This window comes from Anser brachyrhynchus (assembly GCF_964034855.1).
Source record: "Anser brachyrhynchus genome assembly, chromosome: 27".
In the NCBI taxonomy this organism is placed as follows: domain Eukaryota; kingdom Metazoa; phylum Chordata; class Aves; order Anseriformes; family Anatidae; genus Anser; species Anser brachyrhynchus.
The window spans coordinates 5,051,312-5,077,267 of NC_137720.1; the positions used below are offsets into that span (position 1 = coordinate 5,051,312).

The 25,956-nt window shown below is 57.1% G+C and overlaps 1 protein-coding gene across 1 annotated transcript in view; it reads right to left on the reverse strand.

Moving 5' to 3' along the window:
* CACNA1S (calcium voltage-gated channel subunit alpha1 S) overlaps positions 1–25,956 on the reverse strand; it is a 35,839-nt gene that overhangs the window by 7,558 nt on the left and 2,325 nt on the right. The window contains exons 2-32 of the mRNA XM_080569059.1: positions 23,025–23,130; positions 18,167–18,306; positions 17,501–17,634; positions 16,954–17,106; positions 16,468–16,673; positions 15,818–15,921; positions 14,263–14,411; positions 13,218–13,299; positions 12,488–12,648; positions 11,634–11,859; positions 11,077–11,284; positions 10,640–10,760; positions 10,076–10,190; positions 9,868–9,961; positions 9,449–9,518; positions 9,115–9,247; positions 8,810–8,939; positions 7,847–7,906; positions 7,199–7,305; positions 6,828–6,915; positions 6,446–6,553; positions 6,002–6,054; positions 5,618–5,764; positions 5,114–5,315; positions 4,624–4,782; positions 4,225–4,335; positions 3,995–4,078; positions 2,427–2,483; positions 871–999; positions 623–688; positions 5–96 (exon numbers count right to left, since the gene is read on the reverse strand). Of these exons, the coding sequence (XP_080425185.1) occupies positions 5–96; positions 623–688; positions 871–999; positions 2,427–2,483; positions 3,995–4,078; positions 4,225–4,335; positions 4,624–4,782; positions 5,114–5,315; positions 5,618–5,764; positions 6,002–6,054; positions 6,446–6,553; positions 6,828–6,915; positions 7,199–7,305; positions 7,847–7,906; positions 8,810–8,939; positions 9,115–9,247; positions 9,449–9,518; positions 9,868–9,961; positions 10,076–10,190; positions 10,640–10,760; positions 11,077–11,284; positions 11,634–11,859; positions 12,488–12,648; positions 13,218–13,299; positions 14,263–14,411; positions 15,818–15,921; positions 16,468–16,673; positions 16,954–17,106; positions 17,501–17,634; positions 18,167–18,306; positions 23,025–23,130 (3,795 nt within the window). The remainder of the gene's footprint in view (positions 1–4; positions 97–622; positions 689–870; positions 1,000–2,426; positions 2,484–3,994; positions 4,079–4,224; positions 4,336–4,623; positions 4,783–5,113; positions 5,316–5,617; positions 5,765–6,001; positions 6,055–6,445; positions 6,554–6,827; positions 6,916–7,198; positions 7,306–7,846; positions 7,907–8,809; positions 8,940–9,114; positions 9,248–9,448; positions 9,519–9,867; positions 9,962–10,075; positions 10,191–10,639; positions 10,761–11,076; positions 11,285–11,633; positions 11,860–12,487; positions 12,649–13,217; positions 13,300–14,262; positions 14,412–15,817; positions 15,922–16,467; positions 16,674–16,953; positions 17,107–17,500; positions 17,635–18,166; positions 18,307–23,024; positions 23,131–25,956) is intronic.

The following is a 25,956-nucleotide window of genomic DNA, read 5'->3' on the forward strand; positions in this document are numbered from 1 at the left end:
CGACCTGAAGAGCAGCAGCACAGCTTGTGGGAAGGTTTGGAAGTTGTTGTTTCGGTTGATCTGGGTCTCGTCCACCATGGCGATCTTCCCAAACATCTGTAAATCAGACCATCAGGCCCCCAGCACCTTTTCTCAGGCACCCCCACCCTCCAGAGGACCCCAGTCCAGGAGTTCCTCTTTGTCTTGGTTATTTGGCTTTGGGTATCTCCAAAAGAGAGCGTGACACCAGGGGGGACATGGTTGTTCTGGGGCTCGTGAGCAGCTTGGACACCCCTGCCTATGCTGAAAGCGCCCCTGTCGATGCTGCGCTGCACCCGAGACAAGGAGATCTCACGAACCAGGCACAAGCACTGGTGACAGCGTGTCTGCGTCATGCTGTTGACTCAGAAAGCGCTATTTGGTGTGTGCCTCGGTTGCCTTAGCTGCAGCCTGGGGATGGGAGGAGGTGCTCGGGCTGCGTTAACTCTGTGCATCCTCGGAGACCAGGGCAAAACAGTCCCACTGTGCTCAAAGCCCCCGGCACTGCCGTGCAGAGGACCCAGTCCCCCCCTGCCCCATCTCCCCAGCTGCTCCCAGGCTCAGGTCCCTGTTCAAGACCAAATCCCCCCCCTGCGCCTCTCACCTGCATCCCGATCACAGCATAGATGAAGAAAAGCATCACAATCAGGAGGGCAACGTAGGGCAGAGCCTGCGACAAAAGGATCACGGCTCGGGTGAGAGGCAGCCCAGCACCAGAGGACACCCAGAGACAGCGGGTCGGGGCTGGAGTTATTGGGGGGGCAGCACCCCGGCGTCCCATGGGGATGGGACAGCTTGCTGCTCAGAGCTTGCTGCCAGCCCAGGGCACGTGCTGGTGTGTTCCTCACAAACCTGGAAGGACTTGATGAAGGTCCACAGGAGGGTCCGGACGCCTTCTCCCCGGCTCAGCAGCTTCACCAGCCGCATCACGCGGAACAGGCGGAAGAAAGTGATGGAGACGCGGGAGTTGTCATCGGGGTCCTGCGGACAGAGGGGGGCAGCAGTCACGGACCCTACAGGAGTCCCGTTAGGTAGGGATGGGACACGGCAGGGGGAAAGGCATGCCGTAGCGCAGGCTGGGAGAGCTGTGCCGTTCAGTGCATGCCCCAAGAGGTGGTTGATGCCTGGAGGTGTTAAAAAGGCATTTGGGTAATGCCGTCAATAACATGCTTTAATTTTTGGTTAGTCCTGAAGTGGTCAAGCAGTTGGACATGATCAGCTTTGAAGGTTCCTTCCAACTATCCTACCCTACCCTACCCTACCCTACCCAGGGCTGCCCCAGGACAGGCTCATTCTCTGCTCTCTCACCCTGCACACACTATGTATTTGTTACACTGCCACCTCGGGGTCTATTTGTAAGGTGAGCTCTGGGCCAGGCACCAGGCACAGGAAGGGTTCAAGGTGGCAGCTATCGCACACAAGAGTTGATTTGAGAGCATCCCAGCAGGGTTTTGATGTGACAAAGCGGGGACAGAGGTCAGGGTGGCTCTGGGGAGGCGAGCATCCTGCAGCGGTGCCTCCGCTTCTTGGGGTGGCTGTGGGACCCCAACCCGGGGGGAGAACAGTCGGGGACGGGGTCTGGGGACAGCTGGGTTGAGAGGGAGTCCCGGAAGGGGCAGGCGGAGGGGAGGCAGCAGACAGAGGCCCTGGGCTCGTAAGGCTGCGACACCTGGGACATGGGCTGTGGGAGACGCTGGGGGCTCAGTTACCCGCTGGGGAGGTTGTTTCGGCACAGCACAGCCCCAGCCTCGCTCACCAAGTGCCGCGAGCAAATGTCCATCCCGTCACACCTCTGCTACCCCTCCTGCTTCCCCTCGGCTTCCCAGAGCTTTCGTGCTGACCCCCCTCGTTCCCATCACCCAACCCACCTGCTCCCAGAGGTGTCAGGGCAATAAAACCCACCCTCAGACACCCCTGGCCCTCCAGCAGATCCAATTTCCCCATTCTGGCATTTTTGAGTCCCCAGGGCTGCACTGAAAGCCACCACCTCCTCTCCCCACCCCTCCTTTTCTCGCCTTTCTCCTTCCTAGCGCTCAGCAAGCACAGTGGCCAGGGAAGTGGCCACATCCCCACCCAGCAGGACCAGGACAGCGCCCAGGGCAGGCCACCTTGGCCTTGCAGCTCCCAGCACTGGGGTCCTGGGACCCCCGAGAAGATGCCCTGGGGGCACGGAGATGCAGCAGGCTCCGGTGCTGCACGTGGGACCCTGCCACCGACCTCTCCCCATTTCTGGAGCCTGGCCCTTGGGCTCCTGGAGGCGAGATGTGCACAGCAGAGGAGAGCAGCAGGGCTCGGGGCATCTTAATGCATGCAGGACACGTGCAAACGCCAGCCGCGGGCGGGCTGGGACGGCCCCAGGCAGCAAAGGGGAAAGGGGTCCACAGCAAGCACGTGCAGCTGATATTTACGATGTTCTCACAGCCCCCGCCGAGGCAGTACAATCCACCGCTGGAGGCAAGGACAGTCTGCCAAGAGAATAAAAGAGTCAGCAGGAGGGAGGGAGAAACGAGAGACGGGGGGAGGTTGCAGAAGGTGGCGGCACAGGCAGAAGAAAGATGGAAATGGGCTGTCGAGGGGCACCCTCCCGAAAAGGCTGCAGCCCCCAAGGTGTGCCCGCACCGGCATGGTGACCTGTGGGGGTGCAGAGATTGCAACCGGCTCCTGGGGACCAGGAGGGACGGACCCACCTCGCCCTGACCCCTGGGCAGAGAGGGGGGTTACCAGAAAGGGAGGGAAGGCTGCGATCCCTGCCCCGTCCTGATCCCACTGCGCATCGCTGGATGGCAGTGCTGGGAGGGATGAGGACTGGGTGGAGAAGAAGGCACGTGGAGGAAGGCTGGGGCAGCCCTGGGGAGCCTGAGCCGTGCTCTCAGGTGTGGACAAAGACGGGCACGGGGGATGAGCACTGTCCTTCTGTCGGTGACCGTGGAGGTGCCACGGAAGGACTGCAGGCCACGGGAAACCAGGTCACAGGCACAGAGAGCTGGGGGACCAAGGATGGGGTCTTGGAAGGCTTGGTGGCAGCTGAAAGCTGCTGGGACTGGCAGGAAATTTGGGAATCATCAAGGCTGAGAAGCCCAGAGGCTCGGAGGATGGCAGTATTGAGGTGTGGGCCATGCAGGGAGGAATGTTTTGGGAGAAAGATGGATGGTTTCACTCATCCAGGGACCCTTGAGCCTCTCGTCCTGTGCACGGAGAAAGGCTGCAGGACTCTCCCGGGAGTGGCCGTGGCAGCAGCTCTGCCAGATAAAGCCCTGCTCCCGAGAGGAGACGTGCAAAGTCACCGGAGAGGGTTAACCTCACCTACCCGACCCTACAGCTGCTTCTACAGTTACCGTCGGGTCTGCCAAACGCAGCGCATGACCTCCCGGCGCACAGGGGCATTTTCAGAGCTGGTTGTGGTCTGGGGAGCTCCCAGTGCTCTGGCACAGTGGTTTACAAGCACTGCTCTGAAAATACTCCCAGTAGAGCATTTATCAGCATATAACCACTGGCTGCAGTTCCCCGGTGTATGTAGTCAGCAGCGCCCTGTGGGTACAGGGAGCTGCAGGGGAACCCTTTTTCTGCCCACCTGCCCCAGTCTGAGGATGGACACCCGGACCTGTCGAGGTGGGCACACACAGCAGACAGGCAGGGCGAGTGGGGCAGCATCTTGCTGCTCATGGTCCTGTTTTCCATGGCATCCCAGCCCCTACAGGCTTTCGGGAAGGGAGGGGGCAACACGACAAGTTGCTAGGCTGGGGATGGTCCCCTGTGTTTATACAGTGCCCTAAGTTTCACAGGGGCATGGCTGTGACCTCCAAACACCCACGCCACGTGGCTTGTCCCTCCTCCGAACGCAGCAGAGGGGAGAAGAGAGGCCACCAAAGCCCCACGGAGCTGGGCACCACTCCGGCACCCCCAGCTCGCCCTGGGGCAGGCGCCAGCAGCGACAGGGCGTGGGGACACCCTCGTGCCCGAGCAGCCCAGCACTTACATCAATCTCGCTGAGGATGACATCGATGATGCTGCCGATCACGATGAGGAAGTCAAAGACATTCCAGGGGTCCCCGAAGTAGCCCTGCCAGGGGAGGGCCAGAGAGAAAAGGAATGAACATCCAAGAATCAAGCCAAGGAGGAGATGGATGCTGGAGCCCAGGGGAAGGAGAGCGCGATGAGGGAATTAATCAGCCCTCCTCTGATCTCCAGCCTGCGCCCTGCCCTCACCTTGGCTTTGAAGGCCATGAGCTTGAGGATCATCTCCAGGGTGAAGAGGACGGTGAAGGCCACGTTGAGGATGTCTGAGATGTGGTTCATCTCCGCAGACTGGTTGTAATGCTGAGAGAAGGCAGGAGGAGCCGTGTCAGCCCAGTGGCACGGGCTGCATGGAGAACAGCCCACCCCAGACCTGTGGCTGGGAAAACTTGCAGCAAAAGAGAAAAATCCCCCCTGCTGCAGCCCCTCCACTGGGCACCCCACATCCAACCTGTCCCCCTTTCTCCCCAGGGCTGCGGAGCACACACCAGCAGCTTTGAGGCAGCAGGGCTGAGCCCAGCCTGCTCGGTGCCACGGGCACAAGGGTCCCAGGGGGGCACCACCGCCCACGGTCAGTACTTCCCCGCTTACCTGCATGCCCAGGCAGATGGTGTTGAGCAGGATCAGGAAGAACATGAGGTACTCGAAGTAGGAGGAGGTGACCACGTACCAGATCTGGTACTGGTAGGGGTTCTTGGGGATGTAGCGCCGCAGCGGGCGAGCCTTCAGCGCGTACTGCACACACTGGCGCTGGGGAGAGCAGGGGAGGAGTGAAGCTGGGGAGATGCACACACCAGGGACAGGGGCACGAGCACGGAGCCAGCACCACCAGTGACAGTGCACAGCCCCACCAGCACCAGCCGGATCCCCCCTTCTTCCTCAGCCCCACGTGCCATGGGCCAGGGACAGCAATGACCAAATACCTGCTGTGCCCTCTGCAAAGGCACCCAGACACCCCACCCGGGACCATGTTTCCAAAGCCACCTCTTGCCTCCAAAGATTGCCGTGCTGCCCTGGTGCCGATCCCCCACTAAGCACTAAGGGCTGGATCCACCTCGCCCCGTCCCAGCAGCTCCAGTACCTGGTTCTTGTCCAGCTCACAGTTCTTGTACTCGCTCTCCCCCTGCTCCTGGAAGGTGACAATGACAAAGCCCACAAAGATGTTCATCATGAAGAAGGCAATGAGGATGATGTAGATGATGAAGAACATTGCAATCTCCACCCGGTAGTTGTAGATAGGGCCTTTATTCTCATCATTAGTGTCAATGGCCCTGTATAGCAGCCTACAGGAGTGAAAGTGAGGCAACAGAGACCCTAGTTAAGGGGGGGGAAGACCATCTGTTTTCTTGCAGACTATGGAGAGCTCTGGAGAAATCCCAAATCCAGCAGGGGTGGAACTGGGCTGCGGGGATCACCCTGCTGACTCTCCAGCCCCTACCAGGGTGGCTAGCCCTGCTCCCCAGCCTGGGCAGCTCTTCTTTCCCTGGCACAGGCTTTCCAGCTCCTGGCTGGCAATCAGCCTGCGGGCAGCGACCTGCTCCCAGCACGACCCGGCCCTCGGCAGGCCCCCACACACCGGACTCACTCTGGCCAGCCCTCGAAGGTGGAGACGGTGAAAAGCGACATCATGGCTGAGAAGACGTTGTTGAAGTGGAAGTCGTTGTGGAACCAGACACGCTTCTTCAGCTCGATCTGCGTCGGGTCCCCATCCACGTAGTCGATGAAATCACCCCTGCAGCAGAAGGGATGCGGCGCTCACCTGGCACGGCCCCCTCCTGCTGCCGCGCTGGCCCAGGGCTGCTTGTCCCTGGGAGGGGAGCATGCCCTTGGGCTACGTTTATCCTAGGGCGAGGGACAGCAGCAAAAGACCTCCCAGCCCCTTCTTTCTGGCTGCAGGATCCCCTTGCAGACACGCGAACAGCCACACGCCCCCTTCCCCTCCTTGCCTGCTGCCCCGCTGGGCTCTTACCTGCACTCCTTCTCCGTCAGCTTGGATGGGTCTGAGCAGCTGTAAAACTTCCCCTGCATTAGAAAGAGAGCAGGAGGAGCTATGATTTTGTGGTGACTTCAAAAGCCCCTCTGATTTTTCACAGACTGGTTGATTGCCACCCTGCCTCCGTGCTGGCTCTGACCTCTGCCAGAGGGGAAACTGAGGCAGTGAGCAGGGGAAGGGAGCTGGTCCCTTTGCATGTGCTGCCTGAAGCTGACAACATCCTGGGTGTTTTCTGCCCTCCTCCCACTACAGGCACTTCTGCGGGGACGTCCGCTACAGACGGGCATTCTTGGCAGAGCATTGACAGCATGGTCTGTGCTGACCTCGGCACCGGGAGACACCAACCCCAAAGCCCTGTGACTACAAGACCCCAAAGCCCTGGGCAGCACATCTCTCCTGTCCATCCGGGACGTCTCTCACCTTGAAGAGCTGGACCCCGATGCAGGCGAACATGAACTGCAGCAACGTCGTGACGACCACGATGTTGCCGATGGTCTTGATGGCCACGAACACGCACTGGACCACGTGCTGGTCGAGGACAGAGCACATGTGAGCATGCCTGGGGCAAGGTCCCCCCGTATGCCCCACACTCAGGAAAAAAATAAATAAATAAATAAAAAATTAAAAAAAAACAGGCAGGCAAAAGCGGGAACCTGCCAAGAGCAATGGGACGGGGCAGGCTCCTTCCCCAGATGGTAAGTGGGAATTGTGTTCCTGACCCTACAAACCCCACAGGGCATGAAATCCCACATAATTTTCCGTGGGGACTCCCATGGGCCGAGGACCCCAGCCTCCCTCTTACCTTCAGCCCCTTGGCCCTGTTAATGGCTCGCAGAGGTCTCAGCACCCTCAGCACCCGGAGGATCTTCACCACCGAGATGGTGCTGGACCTGAGGAGGAACGCAGAGCTGAGACAGGGCAATTCCCAGATGGGAAAAAGGGACTCCCATTTGAATTCCCACCCAGATCTTCTCCTTTGTCACTCGAGGAGTTTGCCTCCCAGTCACCCAGGCCCTGTCCCCCCTAAAAATACATCCAGGGACACATTTTGGGGGCACTAACACGTGGGTTGGCAGCTCCCATCCCACCCAACCCAAACTGCTGCAGCACCCCCGCTGCCCGGCCAGGCTAAACAAGAGCAGTGCCCACCCTGGGAAGTGTGGAGCTGCTTACTCGATTCCCATGGAGATGAGGGAGACAGCAACCACCAGCAAGTCGAGGATGTTGAAGGAGTTCCTGCAGAAGGAGCCTTTGTGCAGGAAAGCGCCGTAGGCTGTCATCTGGGGAGCAGGAGGAGTTAGGAGAGAGGCCGAGCAGGGCACAGGGAGCTTTCCCTGTGGCCCGGGGTCCCCATCCTGCTCAAAGCTCTTGCTTTGCAGCCAGGCAGGCAGCTGACTTCAGCTGGAAATCCTTTGCACTGCACTGGTGGAGAAAAAAAACCCTTCCCAGTCATTCAGCAAAGCAAAGAGGAGAAGGGCAAAAAGACTTGCAGCAGGAGCAACTCACAGCAGCTGCTTGAATACGGTTTTACTTCACAGATTTTCGTTGCTTTCTCTTTCTCAAAGTTTTTTGTTAAAGACATGCCAGGACAGAAATGCTGGTGCCATGGCCCATCTGTCCTGGTGTCACAGCACAGCTGCCTGACCTTGCTGCAAGGGGAACTCTGGCCCCTGGGGCAGGGCACGCACCCTGGGTTGCCCAAAACCAGGGCAAATGAGCTGGCAGCTGCTCCCTGCCTGCTCCTGGAGCTCGTGCCCACGGCCAGAACACAGCCCAGACCTGGGTGATGTGCATGTGCTCCATGGGAGCAGACGGACTCACCTTCAGGACGATTTCAACGGTGAAGACAGAGGTGAAACCGATGTCAAAGTATCCGAGAATCTGGGGACGTAAGCACCAGGACTGGGTGAGATTTGGGTGACGTGGGAAACGCACCACTGTTTTCAAACGCCCTGGCACTGTGGTTTGCCATCCACCCTGCAAACTGGGGAGCCTGTCTAGCTCAACAGGGGCTGCAAACCCGGGGCTCAGACCACCCATGAAATTCCCTTCACTTTCTCGATTTCCCCAAGTACACGATCCAGCTTCCAGCCTGGGACCAAGCTCCCAGTTTCCAAGCGAGTGATGCTTGCTGTGATTCACCTGAAAGACTCTGGTCCCCGAAAGCAATGGGCACCCTGGGGAGCTGTCCCCTGAGAGACCCCCCAGCCCCTGCCAGGCACCACACAAGCCTAGACCCCATGGGGCTACCCCTGCTCCATGCAGGCAGCATTTCAGGTGTTGTACACACCACTGGTCCAGTCTGCATGGGATGTCCCTGTCCCCAGTAAGCTGCCACAGCCCTAAACCAAGGTAATCTCGCTCACCCTGGCAGGTAGATCTCTTTACCGGGAATAACCTTAGACATGGAGCAGTAAAACTTTGTCCCAGCTGTTTCCCCTGGATGGGAAGCACAAGCAGCCTCCCCTCCCCAAGCGTCCTGCCCTCCCAGAGGCAGGGATTAACCCAGGAGAACCCAGTCCCCCAGATTCATCTTCCTTGGATTCAGAACAAGAGCAAAGAGGTAGGCACAAAGACTTTCCTCCTGTAGACCAGAAGAGCAGCAGGGAGCTCTCGGTGAGACTCCCTTTCCCTGCTTAAAATTCCCTTAGAGGGAAAAAAATCACAACTACCAAAACTCCCCCAGGCTCAACACCTGGCAAGCAGGTATCTGCTCACAGGGGAGCTGGGGGTCTCCGTGACGTCTCCCCCACCCACCCCAACCCACCCGAGTCACCCACGCACCTGGTTGCGAAACGACTCGGCGCGGATGGGATCCTCGGCCGCCAGGGAGATGCTGCTGAGCAGAATGAAGAGCAGGATGAAGTTGGTGAACCAGGTGGCATTGACGATTCTGTGGCACAGCATCCGAAACCTGCCGGGGACAAAAACGGCGTGAGACACTGCGAGAGGTCAGAAGGGCGTTAGCTGGGGCCGTGGTAGCCTGGAAGAAGGTTATGGCAAAACAAGTAGGGTCCCACTGGGAAGGGTTGGTGCCAGAGGTGCCCAAGGCAGAGCTCCACAAGGCAGGGAGAAGGCTTGGCACTTACTTGTTGGTTGGGCTGAAGATGAAGAAGGAGCTGGCTTCAGGCATAGGCACGGCCTTCTCTTTCAGCTGTAGCTCTGCCAGGGGACGTGGCCGAGGACTCAGGGGGATTTCGGGCTCATCTTCCTCATCGTCACCTGCAGGATGGTCACAGGGAGGGAAAAGGAAAGGGTCACCTAGAGAGGGAGTAGCAACGTGACCGTGTGGAAGATCTTCTGATGTTGTGATCCTGAGCTGGCCTCTGGGCCAGACAGACCTCAGCACCCCAAGGCTGGTGAGGGGCCACGGCATCCCTCACTCCACACACCTTCCCCAGCTTCTGCGGGGACAAGTCTTACCTGGGAAGTCTGCGGATGGGTAGGGGTCTTTGATCTCGTTGACATTGGACTCAAATTCATCCACTTTTAACTGAAACAAGGGAGAGACAGAAAGGAAGACACTCAAGTGAGTGTGCCAGTATTGCTGCCAAAGACCCTTGGAAGCCCTGTGGGGTCAGTGGTGTCTACATTTGGCCTTGTACAACAACAGGCAAGTGGGGTGCTGGCCCAGGATGTGGTGGACCTGTTCCACCACACAACAGGCCCAGTCTGGGCCCAGAGAGCCTCTATCTCCAGAAGACACTAAGGCAAGAAGCAATTCTGGCCCAGCAGAGTCCAGACCTGAGCTAGCTCCAAGCCTCTGCCAGCCCTTGCCGGTGGCAGGAGGTGCCTGATCCCTCACCAGGGCTTCCCCAAGGCCCAGCCCCACCAGCACCGACCTTGGCTGTTGTGGGAATCCCTTCTCCCTTCGCTTTCTGCTCAAGCTTCTTCGCCAGCATCTGCTTCTCATCTTCTGACTTCTCTGGGTAACCCCTGAGCGGAGAGCAAGGGCTGAGCTCAGGGCAGGGGCACAGGCGACGCTGTTCTGTCCCCTTACCCCAAAACACCCGGCCTGGGAGCTCCCCGTGCCAGCACTGCAGCGCTCACCTGGACATCTTGCGCCGCTTGCGTTCCTCTGCTTTGGCCTTCTGGGCTGAGGTGAGGCTCTCAGCCTCAGCCAGGTTGTCAACCGCAATGGCCAGGAAGACATTGAGGAGGATATCTGGTGGGACAGCACTAAGGACGTGAACTTGGTTCCCATTTGGATTTGGTCAGGGCTGCCCGTGGACTGAGAAGCCATCCTGGAGAGGAGCCCTTGAGCCAACCCTGGCCAGGGAGGTGGTGGAATCACCGTCCCTGGGGGTGTTCGAGGAAAGGCTGGATGTGGTGCTTGGGGGAATGGTTTAGTGGGTGACATTGGTGGCAGGGAGATGGTTTTCCAACCTTAACGATCCTGTGATTCTGTGATTCAATCTTGCACCCATCCTCGTGAGTGCTGAGCTCTGGGATGACCGCCCCATCCCTGCCTGTGCTCAATCTGGACACAAACACGTGCACACACACACAACACACACACAAACACACACACCGAGCCTTCAGCCTCACACAGCCAGAGCAGTTTGTGGGGCTGGGCACAGGGCGCCCGGGCATGGCTTCGGTGTCAGAGGATACAGTTCCCACAAACGAAGAGGATGATGAAGTAGATGCAAACCAGCATGCCAGGGAAGGACGGGCCTCCGTAGGCCATTATCCCATTGTACATTATTGAATTCCAGTCCTCTCCGGTCAGGATCTGGGAGAAGAGCAGAGACAGCATGAGGGGAAACAGGGATGTGAGAGCCCCCGCAGCAGAGCAGGGCAGAACCCCACAGCTCCATCCTGCTCCCTGCTCCAGCCCCGTTGCCAGATCTCAGCTCCCTCCTCTGGCCCTAAACCCCCACTGCCACCCACGACCCCATCTCCCCTCACCACTCCATCCTCAGAGCTGCACCACCTCCCATGAACCCACATCTCTCCTAACCCCAGCTCTTGCCAGGAGACCCCCGAGGTGAGAACCCAGGCTGTGGGGGTCCGCCAGCCCCCCTGCCCTGCTTGCCACAGCCCCGTACCTGGAAGACACTGATGAGGGCCTGGGGGAAGTTGTCAAACGTGCTGCGCCGCACCTCCATGTCCTCGAAGTCGTACTTGCCCCCAAAGAGCTGCATGCCCAGCAGGGCAAAGACGATGATGAAGAGGAAGAGGAGGAGGAGCAGAGAGGCGATGGAGCGGACCGAGTTGAGCAGAGAGGCCACCAGGTTGCTCAGGGATGTCCAGTACCTGGGGAGAGGGGGGAGAGGAGCATGCAGGAGGTGAAGGAGTGGGGCAGGACAAGAGAGGAGCAGGGAGCACCCTGTCTGCCCCTCACGATGTCCCAGAAACCCAGCAAGGGGGGCTCTGAGCCAGCACCACTTGCAGGGTGGGCACTGGGACTTCTCCATCCTGACCCCAGGATTGGTGTCAGGAGATACCAGACCACGTCCCGGGGACACAGATATCGCCAGGCTTGGCCTTGTTCATCACCCCAGGAGCTACCAGCTCCGCCCGTGCTGCAGCCCTCCCCAGGGACAAGGCCAGTGATGCCTGGGGGGCAGCCAGCCCCCAGCACCCACGGAGCTCCCGTCCCAACCTGGTGATCTTGAAGATGCGGAGGAGCCGGATGCAGCGCAGCACGGAGATGCCCAGGGGTGACAGGGTGCTGAGCTCCACCAGGATGGTCTCCAAGATGCCCGCACACACCACAAAGCAGTCGAAGCGGTTGAAGAGGGACATGAAGTACTGGCGCAGGCCCAGCGCGTACATCTTCAGCAGCATCTCGGCCACAAAGAGTGCTAGCAGCACCCTGTTGGCGTTGTCTGGGGTGGGAGATCCAGCCCGTCAGAGCACGGGCCTCTTCCTCTCAGCATGGCACGGCAGGAAGGAAGGATGGCAGTGCTGCCCACATCCCTTCTCTGCCTACCACCGAGCCCTGAGCTGCAGCAAATGCAGTTTTCTAGGGAGCACTCAGGAGAAGAGGATGAGGAGAAGGGCAATGTATAACCATATGCTTGCACACATAAGAGTGTGAGTCCACGCAGTGTGTCCGGGTGCTGTGTCCATGTGTGCTGCATGGCTGAGCTGTGTACACGTGTGCTACATTCTGTGTGGGTGAACACAGTGCGATTGCGTGTGTACGTGCATGGCCGTACCGTGTGAGTGCATGCAATGTGCACGTAAGTGAACTATGTACGTACATTTGTGAGTATGCACACCCTGTGTTCACCATGCACCTGTAAGTGCACGCACTGTGCATATGCAATGTGCAATTGTGCGACAGCCCAGTGTGGATGGTGTACGCATACGTGCATGCAGGCTGTGTTTGTGTGCATGAGCAAGGCTGTGGGTGTCTAACAGGCCATGCACACACAGTAAGAGCTCCTCGTGCACGTCTCCATTGCGGCAGAGTTTCCCAGGCCCTCCCTCTCCCTGGGGCTGTTTGCTCACCTTGCACCACCGTCAGCCACTCGGGCTGGAAATGGTGCTCAGAGGCAATGGAGAGGGTGTTCAGTGCCACCAGCAGGATGACGAGCCAGTAGAAGAACTTGGACTTCACCACATCCCTGCACTTCCTACGAAACATTCGGTTCCAGCGCCTCCACTGCCGGCTGCAGGGAAGGCCAACGGGTCAGTGGGGCTGAACACAGGGTCCTGAGCAGCCCGGGGCAATGCTAACAGACAGCCAGGCACAGCCACCCCGCTCCCGTCTCCTGGGCCCTTCCCTCAGAAGGGCTGAGCTGCCCACCACCGGTGCTGGGGCAATGCATGGTGTCACCCCACTTACAAACCGGGGGCATGCAGGTACCAGGAGCATAACCCTGACCCCAGGCAGCGTCCCCAGTCGCTCAAGCTTTGCTGTTTGTTCACATGAACGCCTCCTGGCTCCTTTTTGGCCTACGTTGGCTTCTGGTTTCCTGCCACGGGCCCAGCTTCTGAAGCACAAGATGTGTTGCATGGGCTGTGAGAGGATGCCAGGAGCCTAGACCCAAGCTGAAGAGGTTTTTCCCCTTGCAGCAGCTTCTTTACCAAGCATCCTTCCCTATTGCTTGCTCCAGGAGAGCATCTGGCTCTCAAAAGCCCCTGGCTCTCCCCACAAAACCGGTGGCTGAAAAGAAAGCCTGGCCCAGCCACGACAGCAAGCAAGAGACAGCAGATGGTGCAGCCCAGGAATACTCACAAGTAGAGAATCCACTTGTTCATGCCCTCAATTTCATACAAGCTCTCCGTCTCCGACCCTCCTTCATCCAAAGGCATCATACCTATGGAGGGAACGACATCCCAGGCTTTCCTTGGAGCCCTTGGGAAGAGCGTATAGGAGGGGACCTCTCCCAGGACAACACCTGGAAGAGCTTCCCCCCCAGCACTGAAATCAAGAAATGCCATCCCAGGGAGACAGCAGAGGGAGCCCGAGCTGGAAGGTTTAAACGTCAGGTGCAAAGCCCTAGGAGGCCCCAGGAGCTCCTGCAGCAAGGGCAGCAGCAGCCCAGGGAGGCAGCTGGAGCAGAGAGCAGCGTGGAGATGGCTCCCCACAGCTCCAGACAGCCCCAGCACAGAGAAAACTGGGGTCAGCCAGGATCCGAGCAAATGCTGAAAAACAGGAGAACACTGGCTACAGGTGTGGTCTTTCCCACTGTTTTACAAGGCCCTTTCCACACACGTATCACCTCTCAGAGTTATTGCATTAGGCAGAGTGGCAAAGCGCTTGTGAGGGACATGAGTGACCCACAAATACAGAGGCTCAGTGGCAGAGCCCTTGCCTAGATGCCTAGATGTTCATCTCCTTCCCTGAGCTACTTCTAATCCCTCAAAATGGTCAAGCAGAGGCAAGAAACTCGTGCATCTGTTCAGTGAGAGCTAGCAGCCCTGCTGGCTGCCCCTGCACACATACGGGGCTTCTCGTGGCCATTTCAAATGTGTTCTGCCAAAGGGGACCTAGGTCTTGTTAGCAGCTGGCCAATGGTAAATACAGTGGCCGAGGTGGAGGGTTAGCTTAGGTGCCAAGTTATTTACTAGTTTGGGTCAGATTCAGCATCACGATTCAGGAAAGCAAAAAAACAGGAGGAAGGAAACTGTTCTGCACAAGTCAAAACGTTTTGTTTTATAGCTTTTCAGGCAAAATGAGTCTGTGACTTCTCCAAAGCTCTCCCCATTGTTTCTTCAGGGTGCTTAGCGTCAGGAACCCAACCCTCACACCAGGGACCTTGCCCAGGCAGAGCCAGTACCTTCTCCTCTGGCCCGGTCACTGTCCATCACCTCAGCGTGGGTGATCCAGTCCATGTAGCCCTTCAGGTCCTCCTCCAGCTGCTGCTTCTCCCGCAGCTTCTGAAACGTGCCCCGCGACTTGGCCTTCTCACGCTCCTTGGTGAATTCACTGGGACGAGGCAAGGAGCAGGGTAAGGCTCAGGAGGCAGCCGGAGGCCACGTCCCGCAGCCCTGTCCCATACCAATCCTCGTAGAAAGCTAAAAGCCCAAAATACCCTCCCACCAAGAGCTTGCTCTGCTGACTCCTCGCTCTCAGCCCCGTTCCACGACACAAGATCACGGGAGATCATGTGTTGGCAGGTAGGGTTTCTTCCCCACCACCGGCTGCTCCGTGGGACCTCTGTGCTGCAGGAGGCTGTGGCCGGGCAGGCCAACCACCACGAGATGCTGCAGAGGTCCCCGGCCCTGCTCAGGATCAGATCGCTTGGGGCACACCAACCCCACGCACGGGGCAGGCGTGGGGAAGGGTGCCTGGAAAGCTGCCCAGCAGAAAAGGCCCTGGGGGAGCTGAACACAAGCCAGCAGTGGGTCCAGGTGTGAGGCCTCACCTCGAATATTGCCCTCAGTTTAGGGCCTCTCACGACAAGGCCGCTGAATTGCTCGAGGATGTGGAGAGAAGGGCAGCGAAGCTGGGAAGGGACTGGGAAAGAAGTGATAAAAACACAAGGCAACAGCCACAGGTGGCACCAGGGGAGGATTAGCTTGGATATTGGGAATGGTTTCTCCACGCAGAGGGTGGTTCAAGCATCAGAACGGGCTGCCCAGGGAGGTGGTGGAGTCCCTGTCCCTGGAGGTATTTAAGAGACATGTGGATGTGGCACCGAGGGACGTGGGTTAGTGACTCAGTAGGTCAGGCTGATGGTTGGACTTGGTCCTGAAGGTCTTTTCCACCCTAAATGATTCTGTGATCCCATGATTAGAGCAAGCAGAGTCTCCCCTATTTGGAGACAAAAAGCTGGCCCCACATTCTCCATGTGGGGAAGGGGAGCTCATCACACAGCAAATAATCAGGATGCTGTCTCCATGGCAATGGGGATAAGTTCCGTCTGTCACTGGGGGGGGCTCCCAACGTTACCATCCTTTTTCAGTTTGTGCCCATTGCCTCTTGTCAAATCGCTTGGCTAACAAATCCAAGTAATTAGCATATAACTAATTGGTGTCTTGACACAGCTGTAGGGTAAGGACAGCTGGTTTGAGCTCTCTGCTCAGCTCCTTTGGCTGCAAACCACACTGCAAACACCTCAAATGTGTTTCACGGCTGCATCTGCTGACAGGTGCCAGTACTGCAGGGAAAAGGTGTTTTTGTGTTAGGTGTTGAGCTGAAACCTCAGGCAGCCACGGATGCTGATACAAAAGGTAACTCGAGGTTGTGTTTCCAAGCATGCAAAAAGAAAGGGAGTGGATTGGGAGAGGAGAAGGAACACACTTTTCAAGGCTTTCTCTCCTTGTACAGTTAAATGTCCACATTGCGCTCGCTGACCTGCTGGTAAAGAGAAGGGGCAGGGTGGCACTTACCCGCTGAGCACCCCCAGCACCAGGTTGAGAACGAAGAAGGAGCCGAGCAAGATAAGGCTGACAAAATAGATCCAGGGCCATTCATTGCCAATGGCATCGTTAACCTGGCAAGGAGAGAGGCAGAAGTCTGCCACCTGGGAGCCTCCCAACAGCTTCTGGAAGCTTTGTCCCCTCCAAAGGGAGCACCTGGGATGGCAGCAGATTAACCTGGCTGAGCCCTTACCCTGCACCGCTCTGCATCTGCTGTTAGTGGAGGAAAAGCCAGAGCATTTGGGGAGCAGATTTAAACATCAGCCTCACGCCTAAGCCTCAGCAAGACAGCCTCCCAAAGACTGCAAAACACGGGGTTTTGCTGGAGAAGCATCCACCAGCCCCCCATTGCCTGGTCTGCACCCCCAAAGGTGGGAGCTGAAGCACCCTGGAAAGCAAAGGCATGGTGGGCAGTGTCTGCAGGGCAGAGATGTGGGATATGTGCCCCGTGCACGATGCGCTGTGCGTCACAGCATGAAGCTGGGTGAGGGCAGGGTGTCTGCCAGTGGGGGAGAGACCTAACCCCATGAAAGGGTCCCGGAGGGAGTTTCCTGCCGCAAGGCACATCCAGCGGTCACCGGTGCCGAGCTGGACACCAAGCCCAGGCTGCTGGAGCCTACCCAGTAGAGGACCTCGGTCCAGCCTTCCATGGTGATGCACTGGTAGACGGTCAGCATGGCAAAGCCGAAGTTGTCAAAGTGAGTGATGCCGTTGTTGGGTCCCGGCCAGCCGCTTCGGCACTCGGTGCCGTTGATGGTGCAGTGTCGCCCGTGGCCAGAGGTGGTGCAGGGGGCTGGCTTCTCCGCCCCCACCGTGGCGATCACATCTGAGGGAAGAAGCCATGGTCTAAGCAGCATTTTGGGCCAAGGCGAGCAGGTCCCAGCACCTCCCAGCCTCCCGCAGAAGCTTTCCGAAGGGGGCTCCTTCCACCACCTCCTCCCACCATCTACAGTTGCCAGTCCTGTACCAAACATCCTTCAGCCCTCATGCTCTCCCAGGCCTGATGTTGGCAGGACCAGACTTTCTGCTACCTGCAGAGGCTCTATAGTCCCCACAGGAGCCACACAGAGATTTCTATACCATGTCCCCCCCTGCCACAGCCCCACCTGTCCCGAAGTAGTAGCAGGTCTTGTGCATCTTGCCCTTGAAGAGCTCCTGCCCGACAATGGCGTAGATGATGATCATGAAGAGCACAAGCAGGGCGATGTGGAGCAGGGGCACCATGGCCTTGATGATGGAGTTCAGGACGACCTGAAGGCCTGCACCAGGGAGAAGAGAGAGGAGCTCAGCCACTCCCCAAACTGCTTTGGGTGCACCCTGCGTTCCTGCCAGACCCTCCGACAGCCAGCCTGGAAATGCCCCATGAAGGGAAGAGAAGCTCAGGTGTGTTGGGACTGAGATTTCTGGAGCAATTTCTTGCTCCTTTCTCTACCCACCATGTGAGCACCTGGAAGACTCCAGCAGAGCAGTGCTGGAGGATACTTCATGCCCCTCCATCCACTCTGTTGCTCCCTTCTTATATTTACACGGCTTATGGGAAAAGAAGATCCCTGCCAGAAGCAAATGAAACCTGCCCTATGACCTCCACCCGGCCAGGCCCAGGGCCCCATCCACCCCACAGCCCGTCCTGCTGGCAGGGAGCCCGGCACCCACTCGGCACTCCCGACACCAGGCGCAGCGGTCTCAGCACACGAAACGCTCGCAGGGCCTTCACGTCGAAGCCGCCTTTCCCCCCCGAAGACCCTCCCTGCTTCGCATTGATCTGCTCCAGGGTCATGGTGAAAAGCCTGAAAAGGCACAGGAAAGGGAGGGAAGGGGAGAAAAAAGGAAGGACGGGGAGGAAGAGAAGGGCGTGAGGATGGAAACCAAGGATCTGTGATGGAGTCAGAGCTCTGCAGGCAGGAAGGCGAGGGACAGGACTCTGCCAGCTCTTGGCTAAGCCCAGCTCCTGGATGCACTTATGGCTGGGCACAACCTGCTCTGCAGCCCACAGCCCTCCCATCCCATGCCCACGGGACCCGTTCCCCACGTGCCAAGCATGGGAGGACACCATGCCACTCCTACAGCCCAGAGCAAGGAGGTCCCAGAGGCATTAAGGAGTCAGACAAGAAGAAATGGGAGTTACAGAGACTTTCAGGGGAGGTCAGGGCAAGAAAACGGGGCCCTTGGGAGAAGACCATGAACTAACTCTACGGGTTGCCCAAAAACCCACTGCAGTCACTAAAAACAAAACAAAAAAACAACCCTCAATGTAGCTGATGGGCTATGGACCAGGCCTGGCACAAGCCGAGTGCCAGCAGCTTCCCCTCCTTGCATTACCCGAGGGACACGATGGAGAAGTCGAGCACGTTCCAGCCATTTCGGAGGTAGGCATCCGTATGGAAAAGAAACCCGTAGGCAATTATCTTGAGCATCGCCTCGATGGCAAAGAAGATCAGGAAGGCATATTCGATCTTCTCCTGGGGGTTGCAAGCAGGAGAGGACGCTCCGTTAGAGCAGTCTGTCACCTCCCTCAGCCTCACCGCCATGTGTCCCTGGCTCTGCCCCTGGTGCCGACCCATCTGTGATCTCCCAGGCAGCACCGTGGTTGTCCCAGGCAGGACTCGGTGGCACGCTGAGCCACCACATGCCACCCTCTGCATCCCTTCAACAACGTGCTGACAGGATCCTACCCCTGCTTCTTACAAACTACACCAGGAACGCCGCCACCCCCCAAACCAGCACCCTAAGGTGCCCGATCTAGGGCAGTGCACATCCCTGCCTCACCCTCCCACTCCCCCTAGGGCCTTCATCCCACTGCTCCTTCTCCTCAGCCTCCCCAGCAGCAGACACGCTGGGTACATGTTGGAGACACCACACAAACCCCGTGGTACGAGTTGGCTGCGTTGTGTTTTCCCTCACGCCCTGGGCTCCCAGGGAAGCCAGGCCTCTTCCTTCAGGCCTCCAGCCTGCTCCAGACATCTGCACGGCGAATTGAGCTGCGAGAAGGAGCCTGGCCCGGGGGCTCCGCCACCATGCCCGCTCCCCCCGACAGGGCCTGGTGCCCGCTGCAGGGGCTCGGCACCGTGCCGCAGCCACCGGGCCTGGAATAGCTCCGTTTTCCATGGAGCCTGGCCAAAAGCTGCCTGTGCCCACCTGGTTCTGCCCGTCACCGTGATCACCGCCGCCACTGCTGCTGGCCCTTTCCAGGCTGGGATTAAAGTGCCTCTGAAGCGGTCAAATGGATGGGGATATTTATATTTCTAGTTTTCCATGGCCCCTCTCCTCAATTTGCAACCCATGAAGGGCAAGGAGCATCCCCTCCACTTGGTCTCTACGGGGAATCGCACCCAGAAAGGCAGAGGGAGGCCGCAGCACCGAGGGCGTGCTGCCACAGCACTGCTTCCTCACGGGGCCATCTGGCTTGCCAAACGGAAAATGCTGTCCATGTATGAAGCCAAGGCTCAGACAGACCCATTGCTTGCTCAATTACCGCGGCCAAAAGCGGCGGGCATGCCAAGCGTCCCTGTGTGACTGCCACCCATGCCAGTGCCAGCCCCTTGTTAGATCGGTGGGAAGCAGCGGTGAGAGCAGAGACCTAAGCACTGCAACTACGGCTGTTATCGGGGCTGCATCTTTGAGTTTTCACTCAGGCAACGCTGCTTGCCTTCCCCGCTTATCAGTGACAGATCCCCCGTAGCCCGTCCTTGTTAATTCCCTGCCCTGCTTCACCCAGCAAGGCAGGATCAGCCTCCAGAGTCTGCAACCAGCAGAGCTCCCCTTCTAAAAACCCCTCGCACAGATTCAGAGGATGACTTACTGTTCCTTCGTGATCCCCTTGAGAAGCCCACATCAGATGAGCTGTCCTTTGGCCACCTCCAGTGCCATTTGGAGCCCACCACGTATATCCAGACAGGGAGTTTCAAACCCGAAAGCCCCCTGCTACCTTAGCTGGCTGCGTCGCCTCCCTCCTGGGAGGCTGCAGGCATCCTTACAGCTCCAGCTCCATGCTGTGCTTTGCAGAGCCAGCCACACAAGCAAAACTGGATCATCCTGGTCTGTCCTGCTGGTCTAACTCTCTGGTGCAAGGAAAGCTCGTGGCACGGTCAGTATGAAGGTGCTATGCTGGGATCCGTCAGTGCCGGCTGGAGGAATCCCCCACATCACCAGTCCTGCAGCTGTGGGTCCAGTTCCCCCAGCCTTGTCTGGCTGTAAACTGCAGACAGGCTCTGATGTTAGCAGAGCAAAGGAAAACCAGGCCCCTGACTATAAAGATATCAGTGGGCTGAGGTGGGACAGCCTTTAACTAGGGCTGTCACCCCTCAGCAAACTCTCTCTGAATTCCCCAAATAAGTGTAGGTGCAGAACACATACTGAGAGTAAACCCATGTGGCCCCAAAGAGATGTCCTGAGCCAGGGCAAACTTACTGCTGCCGCTGGATACCAGCGGAGAGAAGCCAGGGGTGTTTTGCCCTGAAGAGCTGGGGTTGAATGTGCAAGTCCAGCCTTCGAAAAGCACTATAAAAAGGTGCAGATCTTTATAGCGTGCTGGCTGCTGCACACAGACATGCTTCAACAATGCTCAGGGACATGGGGTAACCTGACCTGCGGGCTCTGAACGGGGACACAGCACAGCAGAAATAACAGCGTGCGCCACGCCGCCGCGATGCAACATGACACAGCTCCAGCCTGCTGGGCAGCACCAGCCCCCAACCCTAAGGGCGCTCAGGACCCTCCAGAATGAGCCCCAATGTCTCCTTCCAGCAAATAGGGGGAACAGAGGCTTGGGCTCACAGCTGTGGGGCACCCCAATGACATTCCTGGGGCTGCCGCAGATGAGATGCTCTGAAATTTGGATTGACTTGAAGTCAAAAAACATTTCAGTGTTGAAAAAGTTTGATTTCAATAGAACTACACAAAATTTTCTAAAATCTGCATTACAAAACAAAAACCTTCTGTAATAGATGAAATCTAATCTATAAGGAATAAAATTTAAATACATTGAAATTAAGCATCTGTATTTCTCCCAGGATACAGGAAAACAGATTCATAGAACATTTAGGGGTTATCAAATATTTTCCATCACCTTAAATGGGTTTTGATTGAGAACGCTTCAATGAGACTAATTCTGTACCTAGTGCAAATTCCGTATGCAAGTCTTCCTTGGGTGGTCCTGGAAAGACAGCCACGAGCGTGGCTGCTCACAAGGTTTTCCAGCCACACGGGACCAAAGCAGCAGCAGAAGTGTCCCAGGAGATCCCCCCTTCCCTGCACTGACCCACGGGGAGCCCAGATGGGAGCCTTGGTCCTGCAGGAGATCTGGGGCAACGTCCTCACTGCCCTGCTCTCTTCCCCCTCACCTATTTCCCCTCCTCACCTATTTTAAAGCCTTCAGAAAAAAGCAATCCTCCCTGGAGACAACTGGGCAATGAGGAGAGGCAATTAAAATTGACAGGGAGAGACTAAGTGCATCGCAGCATCCCTCTGTTGGGGGAAGAAACGCATCCAAGGAGCCTTTGCTGCAGGACCTGCAGCCCCGTGCAGAGCCCAGCCCAGCACCTGAGTGCTGAGCCTGGCCCAGCTCGTAGCAGGGGATGTTCGCCAATGCCACCAGCACACGGGGACAAAGAGACAAAGAAATGTGTGGAGCAGGGCTGAAAGAACGGAGCCCCGGGGGCTGCCAGGCTCCTGACAGAGCGGGCCGTTGGCATGGCAACAGGCTGAAAAAACAATCCAAATCAGATATCGTATAAATAAGCTAATATGTAATAAATATAAGGAGCTGAAATGGCTTTGTAGACGCAGTTAGGTAGCACGTGTTGGGTGCTGTGGGTGCCCCCCTGGCCGCCTCCTGTCCTGCTGCTGGGCTCGGGCTCATCCTTTGTCTGATCTCAGCCAAATCCCAGACCCCTTCCCAGTGGGAAGCCCCCATCGCCCCTGCCCCCCCCACTTTTTTTTTTTCTTTTTTTTTGCTTTGCCTCTTTCATCTCAGCACTTTCCCCGTCCCCTCGTGCCCCCGCGGCCAGGTGACAAACCCAAAGCAGCGCGTCCTGCTCCGAGCACACCAGGGGTCAGAAGATGCTCAGGGACCATGCCAGGAGGCTGAACGAGCCCCAGATGTCCACCACACATTTAATTCCCCTCCTCTGCCGACCTCTCTTGGTTTTATTTTCAAAATCCTAACACACTGGCAACAGCATCCCCTTCCCTTTCTCCAAGGAAATGAGAAGCAAGCACCATCTTCGGTGCCACTAAAAGCCTGTTGAGAGGGAAAGAGCTAAAAGCAGCTCAAGGAATTAAAACCTGCTCAGATGAAAGCCTTGCTTTGTATTCCAAACCTCAAATCTTATGACTGCTTTAATATTTTTCCCTGCAGAGCCTCTAAGGAACAGTCAAAACACAGAGCGGTGTTTAAGTCACAAATTGTCAGCAATACCTGCACACAACACCCCACCCCAGCACTGACGAGTCCTGAAATTAGCAGAAGAGAACATTTAATTAAAAACAACCTATTTGGTTGCCTTGATTCAGTGCCCAGACTCTGGCTCTCAATGGAAATCAATGTGGATTGAACCACGAGAGGGATTTGAAGAGGGGGAAGGTGGTGGCGAGCTAAAAATAATGAAAACTATTGATTGGGATCACACCAAAATATTTTATTCCAGGCAATATGGAGTGACTGGAAAAAATTGAGTTACTGATTGGAAAGGAGTGACCTCTCTGCTTAACAGAAGTTTTTCCCCCCTTTAAAAAAAAAAAGGGTCCCAGAGTTAAATATACAGTTTAGAAATAAAAGGTCAGGAAACTTTGTTCCAAAAATGCTAAAACAAAACATTTCAGCCTTTCTGGAACAGGATGTTTCCTTTTGGAAGCATCGGGATAAAAAAAAAAAAAACCTGAGGGGATTCTTTCCTTTTTTTGGCACCAATTCTTCCTTCCTGTGCACTTCACACACCCGCCTGCTGCCCTGGGTGCCGACCTGGGGGCGGTTTCGGCCCCTTTGAAGACCCTTTCTGCAGCGGTTTCTCCACTGCTTGCCCCTCTCTGTCTCTCTCTCGGTGGAGTGCCAAGGCCTGATTGCACCCCCCGGGGCAGCAGCAGCTCCCCGGCACTACAGACACCCCGTTTTGCACCCAGGGGATGCGGCGCGGGGCCACGCAGCGAGGAGGCTTGGGGAACACGCCGGGCTCTGCCTTACCAGGCTGGAGTTGGCGACGTTGGTGTCATCCTCGGGCATGGGCAGGTAGATGGCCAGGGCGACACAGTTGGCAAAGATGGTCAGAAGGATGATGATCTCGAAAGGCCTGAGAGGAAGAGTTAAGGAAGGGGGGACGGGAATGGAAAAGCAGGCGCAGCCCCCACCCTGTCTGGGTACACAAAGGGAACCAACCTCCCCCTGGGGCAGGGAACCAGACAAAAGCCGGACCTCACCCCCTGCACACCCCCAGCCCCTGCCCCTTCCTGGGGTCCTTGGAAAGGGAAGGAATTCAGAAACGAGGATTTAGGATGAGATGCAGGACCTGGAGACCTCGCAGCCTCGAGGTCAAGCTTCAGCTGCCACGTCCCTGAAGTCCCAGAAGGGCCCAAAATCCGTCTCCAGGACCTCACCCACGGCAGGGCTCTCACCCCAGGGACCCCAGCTCCTCCCAGCGTGGTTCAAACCCACCGCCCTGCGGTACCCTGCAGCAGACGTGGTCAGAAGAAGACAGGCACCATTTTTCTGGTCACTTCCAGGCCCTGATGCAGCTCCGAAGAGCTCTAACCACTGCACCACGGAGCCGTGCACACACCTGGAAGCAGAGAGGACTTTTTTGTTCATTTGGTGGCCTTGTGCTGGCAGAAGACAGCTGGGTACAGCATGGCACGGAAAGGGACAATGAACATTTTTGGTCAGAATGCTCATGTCAGTTCTCCTTGATCTATTTGCCTTGCCCGCGCCCACCACTAGCACTGGAAGCCACTGAAATGAAGTGCAGGTGGAGAAAGTGAGTCCCATCCATGGAGCCAAACCCACCCACAGGTTAAATCAACAAACTGCGACGCAAACCAGCACACCCCCTCCAGCTCCTTCTCCTCTCCACTGTCCCATCAGACAACATCCAGTTACGACCACAGCCAGCGGTCATGACCCCCACAGACTGTTTTTGAGATCTCTCACCCCAACCTATAAATACCAACCTGCTATCACTCCCAAGTGGGCTTTCCCAGCACCCCTATCCTCCCCTCGGGCAGACCCTACAAAGGACAACCCGTGGGCACACCAGCAGCTCAGCCACGCAGAGCAATACCGCTACAGGGCCCAGCACAGCCCTTGAAACTCAGCCCTGCAGCCATACTGACACTTCCCTGCACCACGGTTAATTAACTACTTAGCTCAGCTTTGCAGGTAATTATATGGCATTGGGCTGCCTGATTCAGCATCACGGGGTAAGTGGCACCTGGGGGGTGTTTTCTCTGTTTCGGCACGCTGAGCTGGCTGAGTGCTGTCAGTCATGTTCTCTGATCGTCACGGGTTATTTTGCCCTATCTGGACCCTTCTATCTACTAACTCGATGACAATAAAAACTAAAGTCTGCTGGATCTTATGAGGATCTTATGGACTTCTGAATGTCCAGTTTGCTGAAGTATTTCCTGACCTGATCCTCTTCCACTGAGCGTACATCTTCCTTGCTCCAGCCTTTCACCCTGGTCTCTGGATTCCCAAAGGCTGGTCTTGCTGGTAAAGACTGAGGCAAAGACCTTCAGTACCTCAGCCTTTTCACCACCCTGCGTCCCGTTTCATTCAGCAGAGGGCCCACGTTTTCCCCAGTCTTCCTTTTGCCACCGATACACTTGTAGAAGCCCCTCACGTCGCCCTTGGCGTCCCAGCTTATTGGGTTCATTGAAAGCGTTTGGGGGATTTCTCTCATCTTCCTTGCTAATCTGCGAGAGCTGGAGGGGACCCTGTCTGATCCCCATTTGGTTGATTTGGGGATCGTTCCCTACCACACCCCCCGTGCCCTTTGTCCAGCAGCCCTGTCCATCGCTCTTCCGCGGGGTTGCTGGTTGCCCTCTCCCTCTCTGCTCCTTCGTGGCTGGCCCGTCCCCCTGCTCTGGGAAAACAGCCACGGGCTTATTTCTGCCTTCCTGGGGGGTGAGCTCTTGTAATTGGAGCTGGAACTTGTCGCATGCAAGTGTGCGAATCTGGCACCGTAACGAGGTAGAAACGCAACGGGCCAAATCCAGCCAACCAAGACTTCTGCCTTGAAGTCCTCCTGGCTGCGAAATGACCTGAAATACCACAGTAGCACCACAAAGCCAGGCACACCCCAGTAGCCACCAGCTTGCTGGGCCAGCTGCTGAGTGTGTGATGCCGTGCCACTTCGCAGAGTACCCCAGTTTCCTTGTACTAACAAATACAGGGTTTGAGATGTGAGCAAATTTCAGCATTAAAAAAAAAAAAAAAAAAAAAAAAGACAACCCCAGGCCAGCCTTTCACCCACAATAGGCTGAGAGCAGTGACAAGACCCCACTGCCCAGCAGCCTGGAAATGACCCTGTCCCACTTCTGCACCTTGGTGGCTCCGGCAGCAGATGCTGCGCAGCAGAGGTGAGCCCAAGGGACACGAGTGTGGACAGCAACACCGAACCCACCCCCGAGGCATCCCCCCAGCAAACAGACACAGCTCATCTCCGCTTGGCCGCTTGCCTGGCCCTGAATGAAGCCCGCAGCAGCCCATGGGAGCTGGAACCATCAGACCCTGTAAATCCCGACCCTGCAACGCGGGCGGCCAGGTGCACTGGGGTACAAATACAGGCGGGCACACGAGCCGTGCCGACGAAACCCAACGCCCTGGATCGTTTGTCCTGCATGGGGCAGAAGCACCTGCACCCTTCCTGGTGGGACACCCGCCTCGTCCCCCCAGGCCCCTCTGCCAGGGCAGCAACGTGGCTAAAGTCCCCCCTTGCTACGTGTTCTCCAACACGCTTTGGCCCAGGATGAGGAACGTGTTTGAGCATGCTGGAGGATGTAAGGCCCATTTCCAACTCTTCCCTGCTCCTAGGATGTATGGGCAAGTTTACTCCATGCTCACTGCACGTTTAAGACAGACACAGCTCTGGGAAGGACGTTTTTGAAAAGCCAAGCAGAAG